Source organism: Geospiza fortis, unplaced genomic scaffold (assembly GCF_000277835.1).
Source record: "Geospiza fortis unplaced genomic scaffold, GeoFor_1.0 scaffold425, whole genome shotgun sequence".
Lineage (NCBI taxonomy): Eukaryota > Metazoa > Chordata > Aves > Passeriformes > Thraupidae > Geospiza > Geospiza fortis.
Genome location: NW_005054387.1, coordinates 3,016,698 through 3,030,038, shown reverse-complemented (window position 1 = coordinate 3,030,038; position 13,341 = coordinate 3,016,698). Strand labels below are relative to the sequence as shown.

The 13,341-nt window shown below is 44.8% G+C and overlaps 1 protein-coding gene across 1 annotated transcript in view; it reads left to right on the top strand.

The window, feature by feature from the left end:
- The window catches only part of SSH2 (slingshot protein phosphatase 2), a 79,592-nt gene that overhangs the window by 15,491 nt on the left and 50,760 nt on the right, over positions 1 to 13,341 (top strand). The window contains 1 exon segment of the mRNA XM_031060637.1: positions 2,218 to 2,261. Coding sequence (XP_030916497.1) covers positions 2,218 to 2,261 — 44 coding nt within the window.

Below are 13,341 nucleotides of genomic sequence, written 5' to 3'. Positions count from 1 at the left end.
CAGCCGTGTGTGTCCCCTCGGAGCGGCACCTGAGCGGGCCCAGCGCTGTCCTGCCCTCCCCTCTAGCGGGAGGAGCCGCCACTGCAGCCGCCTGCGCTCCCACGGGCACCTGGGGATGTTCTGTGCCTGCAGGATTTCACAGCGACCGCAGCACTGCAGCAGCCACCTGGAGTGGAATATGGGAAATACAGGAGCATTGGCTGCATCTTCTTTGAGCCCTGTATCCATGGATGTCACAGACATCTTTTATGAAAAATCCTTTCCTTAGGATTCTTTCTCCTCAGAAGCTGAGAGGCCTCAGGAACAAAATGTAAACAATGGTTATCTGCTGCTGTGGAATGCAACAGGTGCATCTGTGATTGGTCTCATAGAGTTGTTTCTAATTAATGGCCAATCACAGTCCGACTGTCCAGACTGTCTGTCCGAGCCACAAGCCTTTGTTATTCATTCTTTCTTTTTCTATTCTTAGCTAGCCTTCTGATGAAACCCTTTCTTCTATTCTTTTAGTATAGTTTTAATATATATAATAAAATACTAAATCAAGCCTTCTGAAACATGGAGTCAGATCCTTGTCTCTTCCCTCATCCTAAGACCCCTGTGAACACAGTCACACATGGATGCATTTGCAGAAGGTGGTTCAGATACCTGAATCTGACCTCTCTGTAAATCCAGGACAAAACATGAGGTCTAGGGAAGGAGTTGGCTGCAGGCTGGTCAGAGTTGCTGATGAGGAGGAGGCTGCTGAAGGTTAGTTTGGTTCCAGACAGCATCCCAGGTATTGGCAATGGGTTTCTTGCTCAAATCACACTTGTCTACAGTTCTGTTTTTGTAGTCAGTTATATTCTGAGGGAATGTGCTCCTCACACAAACCTGCTACATTTATGTCTGGTATCAAAGAGATGTAAGAGTTTCAGCAGAGACAGATGGTGATTAATTGGGCCATGTCTGGCCTCCTCCACACTGAGCTCCTTAAGGTTGAATTTTGAGGGGAGCTAAGATAATGATCTACGTATTTCAGGATCTTCTCCTGTCATTTGTGGGACTTATGGCTATGGCACACCAAGCTTGCCAATTGCTGTGACAAGGATTTTTCTTGGCAGGTAGAAATGGCTGTTCATTATAATACTAAAAATGTTTGCATAGCTTGAGTTCCTGAGCAGTACAAACAAGATTTCAAGGGCTCTTTCAGTTGTTTTGCCTTACTGTGGAGTTTGAGGAACTTGTTCTCTACCTAAATACACACTTTTTATTCAAAAACCCCATCATGTCTTTAGCAATTCTATATGTAATGAAACATCTTCCCCTCCCTTTTGACCTCTTTCTCTTGCTCCCCCAAGTCAACTTCTTGTAAACCCACAGGGAACTCAATTGGAACTTATGTTCTGGCAGGATTGCCAATGGAGACGTGCAGGAGGGAAGCCCACATCAACCAAAAACAAAATTATCTTTTTCCTTTCTCTGTCTGAACTCTGGTTTTCATGGGATGCTCTTGCCCTGACAAAACCCTTGGTATGTTTTAAAATGCTTTTTCCCTGTGGACCTGCACAAACATAGTAAGTTCTCACTGATATAACAGATCCTGTACCCTATCTCCAGTGCCTGGCAGGGTGTATATAAATGTACTGTGAAGCAGAATTAATTGCTGGGATCTCTCTGCTGAGGTATTGCTTTGGGCTGTAGTAGGTAGGCCTAGTAAAATTCCACAGCACATTACAGTTTGTGCATATTAATATCTCATCTAAAGCAGCATAATATGTCAAATTTCTTCTTTCTGGTCATATCTGTGCTCACTCAGTCTGATTTGTCAGGTTTATTACGTGCTGGTTTTGTGGATTTTTACACTTGACTGCTGACTGGACTATGAATTAATATGATCTCCAAAAAGGTAATAAAAACTCAGAGATTTTTGCCCAGAAGTGAACTATGTGTTTGGCTCTTGGCCTGCCATATTTGGCAGGGGTCACTGGAAGTCCATGCAAAAGCATGCAAAATCCTGCAGGGGCAAAAAGTCTTGTAACACTGAGTTTTTAAAAGGCTTTTGAGAGAACATGAAGTGACAGCTGAGCAGAAAGTGAGTTCCTCTCTAGTGACAGCTGCATGCAGGAACAGGGAGAGTTCCCCTTGCCTTACACAATCAAACCAGTGAAATGCAAGCCTTTGCTTTCTGCATGTATTAAAAGATATTAATGTTTTTTTCTCCTTTCATTATGTATGCAGGAGGCAGACAGCGGGGAAGAAGAATGCCGGTCCCAGCCCAGAAGGTAAGATTGTCACAGGAGTCCTCGGGGATGCCTGGCTGTGTGCAAAGTTCCACAGGGCTCTTGCTGTTCCTCTGGCACGTCCTGCTAACACACATCACTTTCTGCCTGTTGTTGATGTTGCACAACCATCTTTAATGAGCCTTACTGAAAAATGGGTTCTAGTAAAGGGTTTGCTGCAGCAGGAAATGGGAAAAGTCAGGCTGCACACTAAAAAATAGATATAGGGAAGAGTTGGCAAAGATGTCAGTGAATATATTCTCCAAAGTGCTGTTTCTGTAGCTCCCTCCAGTGTCCTGTGTTGCTTCTCAGCAGAGTATTCTGAGAGGCATAACCAGACCAATAAACTCTTGTTCTCTGGTTAAAAAGTCCTTGTTGCCATCTAGGGTGATCCTGGTCCATACAGGCACCTGCTGCTTAAATAGCATATTCAGGATTTGTGGATATGTGCTGCTGATGCAGGTAGTCAAATTAAGTTCCAAAATTAGGAGATACTGAGAATTTGCAGGGATTTTTTTTTAATTGGGATTGGTTTGCAGGGAGGCATTCACCCCTTGTAAAGGCTGATTTCAGTTGCTTCAGAAATAACTTTTTTTGGTAAATATTATTTGCTAAAAAAGAAACACTGAAACTCAGCTGATTGAATAGTGACAAGTAATGGTGATTTTTACAATGTAGGTATAGTCTGCAGGGTAGGACTTCTTGGGGTGTTGTAAGCTTTATCTCCTTTCCTCTAAGCCGTCAAAAAAATTATTTCAGCTGAACCTAATAAAAGCAAAAATTGTATATATCAGGTGACTTCTCCAATGGCAGGAACACTTTCTTGGCTTAAAATGTTGCAGCCAGATTTTGTGAAAGGCTTCAGATTCCCTCCAGAGGGAGTAAAGGGGAAGTGAAGGTGAAATGGTTCTCCCTTTATGAGCTCTCTGGCTGTTACAGTTCTTTGCTTAATGGTGTTTGTGTGAGTAGGTAGCAACAGAAGCCATAATATCTAGCATTTAAAATACTTGAATGAGACTGGGCTTTGTGTTTTGGGGCCAACTTGGATAAATCTGCAAAAGAAAAAGCTGTCCTGGTTGCACATTCCCATGATTTCACTGTAGTTCTGTGATTCTGTGGCTCAGGGAAGGTGACTGCCGTGTTTACTTCAGTCTTCTAGCCCTAAATGATGATTTAAAAATTGCTGAATTTCTTCATTTTACAGCTTTCATGAGTGAGAGGAAAGCTGGAAAGCACAATTCCCGAAGGCTCAAATTGAACTCAGCTAAACTCCAATTTTTCATTTTACTCTTGGCCTTCCAGCAGTCACAAGACCAGCTCATGACTTGATCTCAGTATACATAATATATTGGAAGGGATGGGAGGTATTTAATTGTTGTGGGCACTTAGCAACCATTGTAGGTTAGGTCTGAAATGAGCATTTTTTTAATATATTTGAAATAACTTCCTGGGGTAGGAAATGACAACCTGCTGTTGATGTGGTGATCTGAGCTCTGTGCCTCCTGTTACTGGGGTCACAGAGCTAACTAAAACCAAACTCCTTCTGGGGAAAAACAAGGGGGTGGGTGTTAAATGTGTTTGATTACAGTAGGATAAAAATAATAGAGTCAAATGGGGTAAGTAGTGAACCTGGAGTCCTGCTGTGGAGGAGCAGCAGATGTCCATAAACAGTTCCTGAGTATATCTAATCCCCAGTTTTCACAAGAACATAGCAAGAAGCAGCTATTAAAAATCCAGGCAGTAAAAAGGCTACAAACTGAGTTTGGCTTAAAAGGAAAAGTGTTTCCAGTTGCAGTGTCACTCAGGTAGTGCTCTGCAGTAGCCTGACATTCCTCACTGCCTGCCTGGGCAGGGCCCAGTCCTCCTGAGGCTTCATTCAGGTGACCTGGCTGCAGCTCCAGGCAGTGGTCAGTGTTTGGGGTGGGATTTTTTTTTGCTGTTTGTAAAATTTTTCTGGTGAGGAGACCTTTTGTCTCCTGTGGTCATGGAAAATGTGTTCCTGTGCTACCTCAGTGTGTCAGGCATCAGGCGTGTCCAAACTCATCCTGGTAACTGGACACTGGAGCCAGGAGTACTGCTGTGGTAGGACTAAATGTGTGTGTGCATAAATAAAATAACTTTTCAAAGGTTATTAAATATGATCTTAGTGCACAAAGGTGTTAATGCTTGCAAGGGAGTTGGTGGAGACCTAAGCATAAGCACATGGACTTGTTTGGTGTCAGAAGATTTTTGCAGTGCTCAGTCTTGACAATCATTGGGCAGAGCCTTCATTTCCATTCCTGTGTCCCCACATCTCTGCAGAGCCTGGGGATTGCTGTCTCAGATCCAGCTCAACAGCACTGCTAATCCTGTGGTTAGCAAAATCTAGATAGCTGCTTGTGTTAGGTTTCTGCTGTTTATCTTTCCTCCCTGATGAGGTATGGGATCTATACTGAGGTGAGGGGAGCATTCAGGAAAGCCTGGCAGCAGGACAGCAGCAGGGACAGTGTTTGTTGAGCAGAGACTATGAAGAGCAGCAGACTAAAATGTCCTCCAAAGAGGCAGAGAAATAAATTACAAACAGAAGCTTAAACTTGTAGGTGATCACCATAGTTAAACAAAATGAGCTGTCTGTTTGCTGACCTGTGCTCTTTTAATCTAACACCACAGAGGCCTGTGATTGCCTGGACTGGGTCTCACAGAGAAGGGAGAACTGTGTGAAAATGCTGTTTAAACATAAACCTGCTCTACAGAGCATTCAAATGACCTGACAAGTCTGCACTCGACAGCACCATCATGGACTGAGGAGCTTTCTGCTTTGGGAATTAGCAGAATCTTCTTAAACTTTTGTCCAAAAGATGGAAAGAGCTGTCAGAGTGCAGAAAGAGAGTTCCTGCATGCTCTGCAGTAATCCTTGGAAGGTGCTTGAAATGGCATTTCCTGTCGAAGTCTTTTGTGTTGATGCAAAGATGAATGATTTGTTTTTCTACTGAGGAAAGTACTTGAGTATAGTGAACATAGATCTGACTTCTACGAATATTTCTATCCATTATTAAAAACCCCAGCACGTTAATGCTGCCAATACCTGAAGCTGAACAAATAGGTGAAACCAGCTTGGCTGCTGCAATATTTTTTCTCACACCCAAGCCTTACTCTGTGTCCAGCTGTAGCAGTGGCCATTCGTGCAGTTTTTGGTGAGATCCCCAAAGCCCTGACACAGATCCAGGTTCTTGCTCTGATCAAGCCAGTCCCTGTCACTCTTGGCTAGTGGAACCAAGACAGTGCTGCATAAGCAGATGTCCTGAACAATCTATTTATTACATTTATTACCTTCATAGCTATGTTCTGACATTTTTATTAGGCTGTCTGGAGGCTGTGGAGCTAAACTGGCCTGCACAGACCTCCTGTCCCCAGACATGCTGCTGCCACACTGAATACACTCTTAATGGAGCATCTGTGTTAACGAGCTCTCTGCAGCATCCCGAGGTTGTTAAAATTTACCTAAAACGCAATGTATTGAGCTGTGAGTTGTGTTTACACCCGCTGAGGTATTGACATTCAGGTTCTGTGTGCTCTGTGCCAAGGTTGCAAGGATTCAGCATCTTTGTTTTGCTGACAAATGACATCTCTGGACCCAGGGCAGCAGCGGTGCTGCAGCTGCATTGGATTTGCTGTCAGAATCTGCCTCTTGCTTTTTTGGGTTTTATGTTTCAATGGTACCTCTATTTCCACATCATAATGATTTTACCACTTCTGTGTGCCTTGAAACTGCTCTGGTTGCTGAAATGCAGCATTTAAGGCTGCTCAGTAACTGAGCATATAAAACTGAGTGAGCCGTATTGCCTAGTGAGGCTGCCAGGGACTTCACAGGGATTCTTTGAACTTTTCTGGCCTGGCAGTGGGTCAGACTAAAGTCCATTTGCTCAGGTAAAGCTGAGGAGCCTGTCGTTCCCTTCAGATGCCACAGAAAGTGATTACATCCTGCTTGAAATCTGAAACTTGTTACCTGAAAATGTTCTCAGAAAGTCCTTGTCCTCCCCTCTTCAAGCGGAGGCAAGAGTGTGGTGTTAAATTTTAATTTAAAAAGAAAAATAACCCCACACCTTCTGCAGCACATGGATGGTTACCTTCTGGTTTGTTTTTTTTTAGTCAAAATAGTTCCTTCCAGGAGTGAACTGGGAAGGAAAGCAAATCAGATTATTGCCATGATAACAGTTGGATGTGCCAAGTTGCCTCAAGGTCTCAAGCTGTGAGTAAATACCTTTGTTTTAGGAGTAGGAGACCACAGTCTGATGCAGGAGCTGATGGTTTATAGCAATATAAAAATTGCTTTTCAAAGAGTAAGTGGAATAGGTGTGTGTGCTTTCTTCTGCATGGCAGCAGCTCAATAAACTGTACGGCAAGGTGTTTGATTTTTAAACTGAGACCTTTTGTACAATATGTGTTAGTCCCTGTGAGAAATGGGGGGTGATCGTGTGGTACTGAACTGACCGCACTTCCAAAGGCTCATTCACACTCCACACTGAGCTGTGGGGATCTGCAGCATCCTGTGACTGCTGTGGCTTTTGGAGATGTGTGTCATCACCATTTGGTGCTCCTGTGGCAGGCTCCTGCCCCTCCTGGTTATCCCTAAAACCTCTCTGGTGTTACAAGAGACACTTCCAAAAGCCGTGTGCTGAGAGTTCTGGCAACTAAACCTTCCTTGTGCTGCCTTTGCTTGCTGCTGCAGCTGCCAAACAATTACTCTGTTGGTACTTGAACAGTAGCTGGATCTTTATTGGGTGTGCAAGACAGTTTGTTAACTCCATCTTGAGTAAGATGGGGCTCTGTGTGTGCTGTACAGGAAAATGTGTGTTTATCCATGCTGGAGATTACTAAGCTCTTGTAGTATGAACCTTATCTTTAGAATGTGTTTCCTGAATTCATCTTTCTGTCTTTCCTTTCAGTGACAGCTCAGCCTCTCTCTGGCATTTACTACAGCTGCTTGGGGAGAGTGTAATGCTGAGATAAAAAACAGTTCTGGTCATTTGCCAGCTCTGCTGACCACCAGAAAAAGTTCTGTGGGCCAGATTCATTACAGTGGCCATCATTTTTGAATACCAGTTCTTTTATCACCAAACTGTGAGCAAAGGTATTGAACTGGCAGTAGAATTTGGGTTTATTAGATTAGTAACAGGTATCTGCAGGGCTGGTTCACTGCAAGGTCTGTGTTTGTGGTTGCAACGTGTTCAGTCCAGTCTGATGACATACCTGTGGATCACAATAATGTGTGAGATGATTTCAGGTGTGATCTTCAGGCTGAAGGATCAAGCAGAGTAATATCGTTGCACTGCCAAATTACCAGGTAAACACAGGGAGCTAGCTCAAAATCTGAATGCATATGAAAAGTGGTTTTGAATTTGTCATTCTAAGTGTGTGAACGGAGGAGAATGAGGAACAGGGCAAGGACAAGCTGGGAAGTAAAAGGAATGAAGGTGGGTCAGATCCTTCAGCTACCAAAAGGGTCCAGGGTCCAGAACAGCTGCTTCCACACACTTGTGCTCCTTCAGAGGGCCACAGAGGAGGGGCTGGCCAGGAGGTGCCTTAAGGATTCCATACGTGCTTCTGTCTCCTCCTGAGCATGAACCAGGTGCTCTAAGCTAAAGGATTTCTATTCCTTTAGAATAGAAACTCTGAAATTCCCTTTCCTGGTGAGACACCTTCACAAGACTTCAAAGTTAAACATGAATCTTCAGAGTTTTCAGCATTTCATGGATTTCAGACACTTAAATGTATTTTGATAATCTGAGCCAGGGTTTCTGAACTAATTGCCGTTCAGCTCTTTGGTGCCTTTGCATGAGAAACATTTCTTTATAAAATTGGGTGAGTGGATGGTTTGACAGTTGGGAGGATTTAGATCTTTCTTCTCCACAGGTCACTGAAATAATACATTACCTACACTGGTGTTGCTTGTTCGGAGCAGGCATTACTGCTTGTGTCCCTTTTCCTACTCGGGTCCCTTCAGTCATCTTAGCTTCAGGTTCTGTAAAAAAGGTGTAATTGAGCATTGACCTCTCTGTGTCAGACCCTCGAAGATTTAATGATAAATAAACTGTACAGTGATTGGATGTCGGGCTGGTGAGGGAAGGGCTTAATGAACTGATAATATTGCAAAATAGGTGTTGAATTCTCAACTAGGTAGCCTAATCATCGATCACGATGGGCAGCTGACCAAAGGGCTTTAAAAGCAGGGGTTTGTTCTTTCAGTGATGCTTATCTCCCTACCCCTGTACTTGGCTGATTTCTTTGCTCAAGAACTGGAAACAGAAATACTCTTTGACAGCTTAAATAACCAAATTTAGAATGTGGCTTCCTGTTCTGACTGGTTCTTCAGGATTAAAGTACAGTTTTGCGTGCTTTCCCTGTCTGTGCCTCCCCCTGCCTTTTTTTTTTCTTTTTTCTTTTTTGGTTTTTGTTTGGTTTGGTTTTGTTTTAACTAGATATGGGCTCCTTTATAATTACTTGGTTAAGTTCCCCTGGCTGTGTGTAATCCAGCTGGTGTGTGTGAGCCCTGCCTTGGTGGGTGGTATGTCTGTTATCACTGGGAAAGCTTTGTGTCTCTGCTGTACTCTATCTCCTGCCCTGCGTGCATTGGCTTGTTTATGATGGCTGCTACTGAAATCGTTCATGTTTTCCTGATAAATTGGGCTGCAGAATGCAGAAGGTTTTGTCTCCCATGCCAGAACCATCCAGAAGGCCTCTGACAGATCAGCTTCTCCTCCGAGGTGTGGAGGCAGCAGTAGGAGATGAGTGCTGCTCTCAGCCAGTCGGTCTCTACCTATTTACAGGTTTGCTGCCCTAATTTAAGGCTCTTCCCAAATAAATCATCTATTTGGACCCTTAATCCACTCACACTCATCTGTCGACTCTGTTCAGTGCTTAAAGCCACATATCCTCACAGTAAAAGGATGGATTTCCACCAAAAATGCAGGGTCATCAGGTCCTTTGACCCTCAAAGAGCTCAGTGTGGCAGCTAATTTTTCAAGGCTACCCCTTAGGACCCTTTTCCCACCAGAGCTGGTGCAGACACAGCTGCCTTTGTGGACAAAGACTGAGTGTAGCTGCCGGTGAGAACAAAAAAGGACTTGGCCCCACCTCTGCGCACGGAAATGAACTTGCTACCTCTGCTCCCCGGCGGTGCCTGTGCGAGACTCCCCTGCTCGGCTGTGGGCAGGGACGTGTTGTTTTCAAAACTCGGTGACTTTTCGTAAATATCACCGGAAGCAGCTGTTGAGCAGCACAGAATAAACTTTCCACATGTGCACTAAAGGTGGCTGAGCAGACACGGCCGTGGCACATCACTCGGCAGGGAGAGGATGTGCTGGGGGTGAGGGGGAGGTTTGTTTGTCACAGCAGCTTCACGAGTTTTTTTTCATAATCTCCTGAAAACATGGGGCTGGTTTCTGCATTGTCTCTTCTGTGATACTGATAATAATGATTGAGGGCAAAATTCCTATGTGTGACAGCCTCTCACTGTCCCCTTTACCTTGAACGTGACCAGTGTTACAACTGTAGTACTTTCCATGTTTGTAGGAACAGAACATTCCTTGCTTTTGCAGAGAGTACCTGGACTTCAGTCCAAACAGGCTTAATAATGCCCAACCCTTGACACCCACTGGAGTTAGACTATGACAGTATATTGTGTTCATTTGGGTTCTTCAGAAAGAGAGAACTGAGGGGACCAGAGAAAATCTCATCGGTAGGTGCACCATAAAATGAAAAGAGGTCATCGGGTCCCCCTTAGTGTAGACTAAAAATTGAAGATGCCTAATAAGACAATCATGCTGTAGATTTAATCATGTTAACACGTGAGCAGACACTCAGCAAGCCCCTGTGGGATAGGAGTGGGTGGAACACGATGACACCCACACCTTTGTGTGGTCTGACAAGAAGCAGCAATTCAGCCTGAAGCTGTTGATCTTGGATGGAAACAGAAGCTTGATGAATACCCTGTTTGCATGTGGACTATGTGCACTGACACGACCGGGTGTCCAGCTCTGAGCATGCCTCCTGCAAGTGTCAAATCTGGGCATGCCACTGCCAAGCCTGACCTGTGCACCAGGGCCTGGGCTGGGCTAGGAGAAGCCCATTAGCAAGTGCTGGTCCTGTGTAGGACACAGGATTACTCTGTGTGAGATCAAAAACTGCTGAAATGCACCAGGAAAGTGAAACAGCTGAAGGTACCGTGCAGGCTGCTGTGGTTGTGGAGTTTTGCAATGCAGACACTGGGGAAAATGATGACTGTATGAATAAACAATATGTTGTCAGCCTCGTCTGCCAGACTGAACACTACAAGTCAATATGAGAGATTTGTGCATGCATGTTCTCCTTCCAGCCCTTGAAACTTCTTTCCAGAGGCAGCTCCGGTAGCATTCCCTCTGCTCCCCACTCCCGAAGTGCTTGCTCAGATATTCCTCACAGTCTTTGGGGTTTTTTTTTCCATTGTGCTTCCATAACTGGTTCTAGTTGTTGCCTTATTGTAGCAAAGGTTTGGGGATGGCTGTTTTTACAGCGTGTCTCACGTGCAGTATATAACTCCAGTTTATTAGTTTGTGGTGTTCAAAGGTTAAATGGGATCCTGCTGCCCCTCAGGCTTGTGGTGTCACGGTGCCTTGCGGGGTTTGCTGCCTGCCCCGCTGGTCCTGGGGCCTCCTGGGGAGTGGGAAATGCTGAGCAGAACTCAGACAAGCAGTGCCCTTTGCCCTGCAGCAAAGTGTCATTTGGTGCCCTGGGCTGGGCAGCACTTGAGACCCCAGACAGGCGTATTTGCCTCTTGTCATGCAGTGATTAATGGCTCTGCTCACATGCTCTGCTGCAGCACGGCGGTGATTTAGGCTGCTACCTGTCATCACTGCAATTTTGTGCACTTTAAATTCTTTGTGTATTTGTCCCAGCAGAGTGCACCTGCTCCCAGCCAGGAGCAGTTTCTTGGCTGTCTTGTGACTTGCTGCCTAAACTCCATCTCGTGCATCCCTTTCTTTCTGCCTGCTCCTTGCTCCTGCATGCTGAGAGATCAATTTACTGAGTCTAAACTTTTACTCGTGTCTAAACATAGGAGCAACTTTGACAAAGAAATAGAGTTGTTCCTTAAGTTTGATGTTAAAAGCAAAGTATTAAAATAACACAGCATTTATTTATTGCTGTTGTCCAGTTGACAACGTGGAGATGGGTCAAAGATTTGATTTGATCTTGGAGGTCTTTTCCAATCTTAATGATTCTCTTGAGTCTCCACAAATGGACAGTGGGAACTGAAATGCTAATCTCACTAACACGTACCTGTAAGCAGTGCCACTTTCAGGCTGGGTTTTCAGTCTTTATGGCAACAAACCCAAGTTCAAATAGCTTTTATTAGTGCAGATTTCAAGATACGAATTTATTTGAGGATTTCCTGTTTCTGTTCTCTAAAGGCTTGAAAAGAAAACAAATGGGTGATTTCTGTCATCACCAGGTTCCCTGGCATATGGAGATGCAGTGCATGATTGTATTAATCCAGGACTAATTCATTTACAAATCTATTATCCATATGCTATGAGTAGCTGCTTGTAGTTAATCACTGCACTTGTTTTCAACAGGTTTTAAGGGCTTGCCTTGTAATGGTAGTTAAGTGTAAGAAATCTGACGTGTCTGGACAGTATCTAAGTACATTTAGTCTTCTACAATGCTTGAATAAAGCCCTTAAGTTATTAATTAGAATAGAACAGAAGTTCTGAGCTTGTTTTTCAGTCTGCGAATGTGCGGTATGTGTTACTACTGAATATGAGGTTCTTGCCAGTCTCTTGACCTCTGGAAGGATTGAGTTACCCTCCATTTCTTAGTCCTGATTTTTCCATTGCTTCTTGCAACTGACTTCATTTCTGCCTAACAAAATGACTTTTCTTGGCATTGCAGCAAGCTGGCACTGCATTTTCTTTACAGCTGTGAGGCACCATTACCAGAGCTGCGCTCCTGGCTATATAGGATGACATTGCTTAAATTATTGCAACCAAACAATACCCTACCAAAACTTGCAGAATCACAAATTCCACTGCTTTGCCCTTTTCTCTGCCCATCCCTGAAGTGGAGATGGTCAAGGCCTTCCAGACAAATCTCTTCTTGTTCATGTCAAGTCTCCTATCAAGACCTGAAGCAGCTGCCATCACACAGTGTTGGTTTTTTTCAACCTCTCTCTGGTTCTCTGAAACTTTTAGTTAATAATTGGAAATAAAGCTGATGAAGCTTTTGGCTTCCAGCTCTGCTGCCAGATCACAGGGGCAGCTCTGCAGTTGATGCCTTGGTATTTTTTGCTCTTGAGTAGATGTCATTAACAAGTAGTTGTGTTTAAACTCACATCTTCCCCTGCCAGCTCACTTGTGCCTCCTTGCTGGGCATGTGGCACCCATAGCAGATGACTTAAGGCTGGTATATCGTGTTCCTCCGTGCCGAGATGTCATGCATTCCTATGGAAACACAAAACTGAGCTTGCTTCCAATCCAAGGCTCCTTGGTTGTTCGCCCGCGCTGCTCGCTGGGTGTCAGGGCTGGAGAATGCCGGTCCGGGATGGGCAGGGCAGGGTGGGATCGAGCTGCCCCCGGCTCTCCCCAGTGGAAAACCGTATTAACTTCCCCTCGCACTGTGATTCCCAGCAGCCAAACGACAAGACTTTCGCTGTAAATAACTTCCTTTCTTCCTTTTCTCGAGGGGCGATGGAGCTAAAGATTAAACAGCACTGAAAGGCAGCTGCTTCTCTTCTCCTTTGGCAGAAAGCAAGTTGTCGCGTCTCTGCATATGAAAGTTACTGCCAAGAACTCTTCCCCCCGTCTCCTGCAGGAGAGAAATTGAGGTCGTTTCCTAAGCACCCGAGTTGTCGCTGCCTGCATTTTGCAAAACATCGTTTGATGTGCTGCATCAAACCCGGTTGCAGGGCGTGCAGCCTCGCTGGCTAGATCTGAGGGAGAAAAAAGGAGAGGGGGGGAAAAGGGGAAGTGAAAAGGGAAGGGAAAGGAAAAGCTGGGCCCACCCGCGCGGTGCTGTGCCCCGTCCCTCGCTGCCTCCCGCCGGGGGAACCGACAGCCGAACTCCGGTCTGT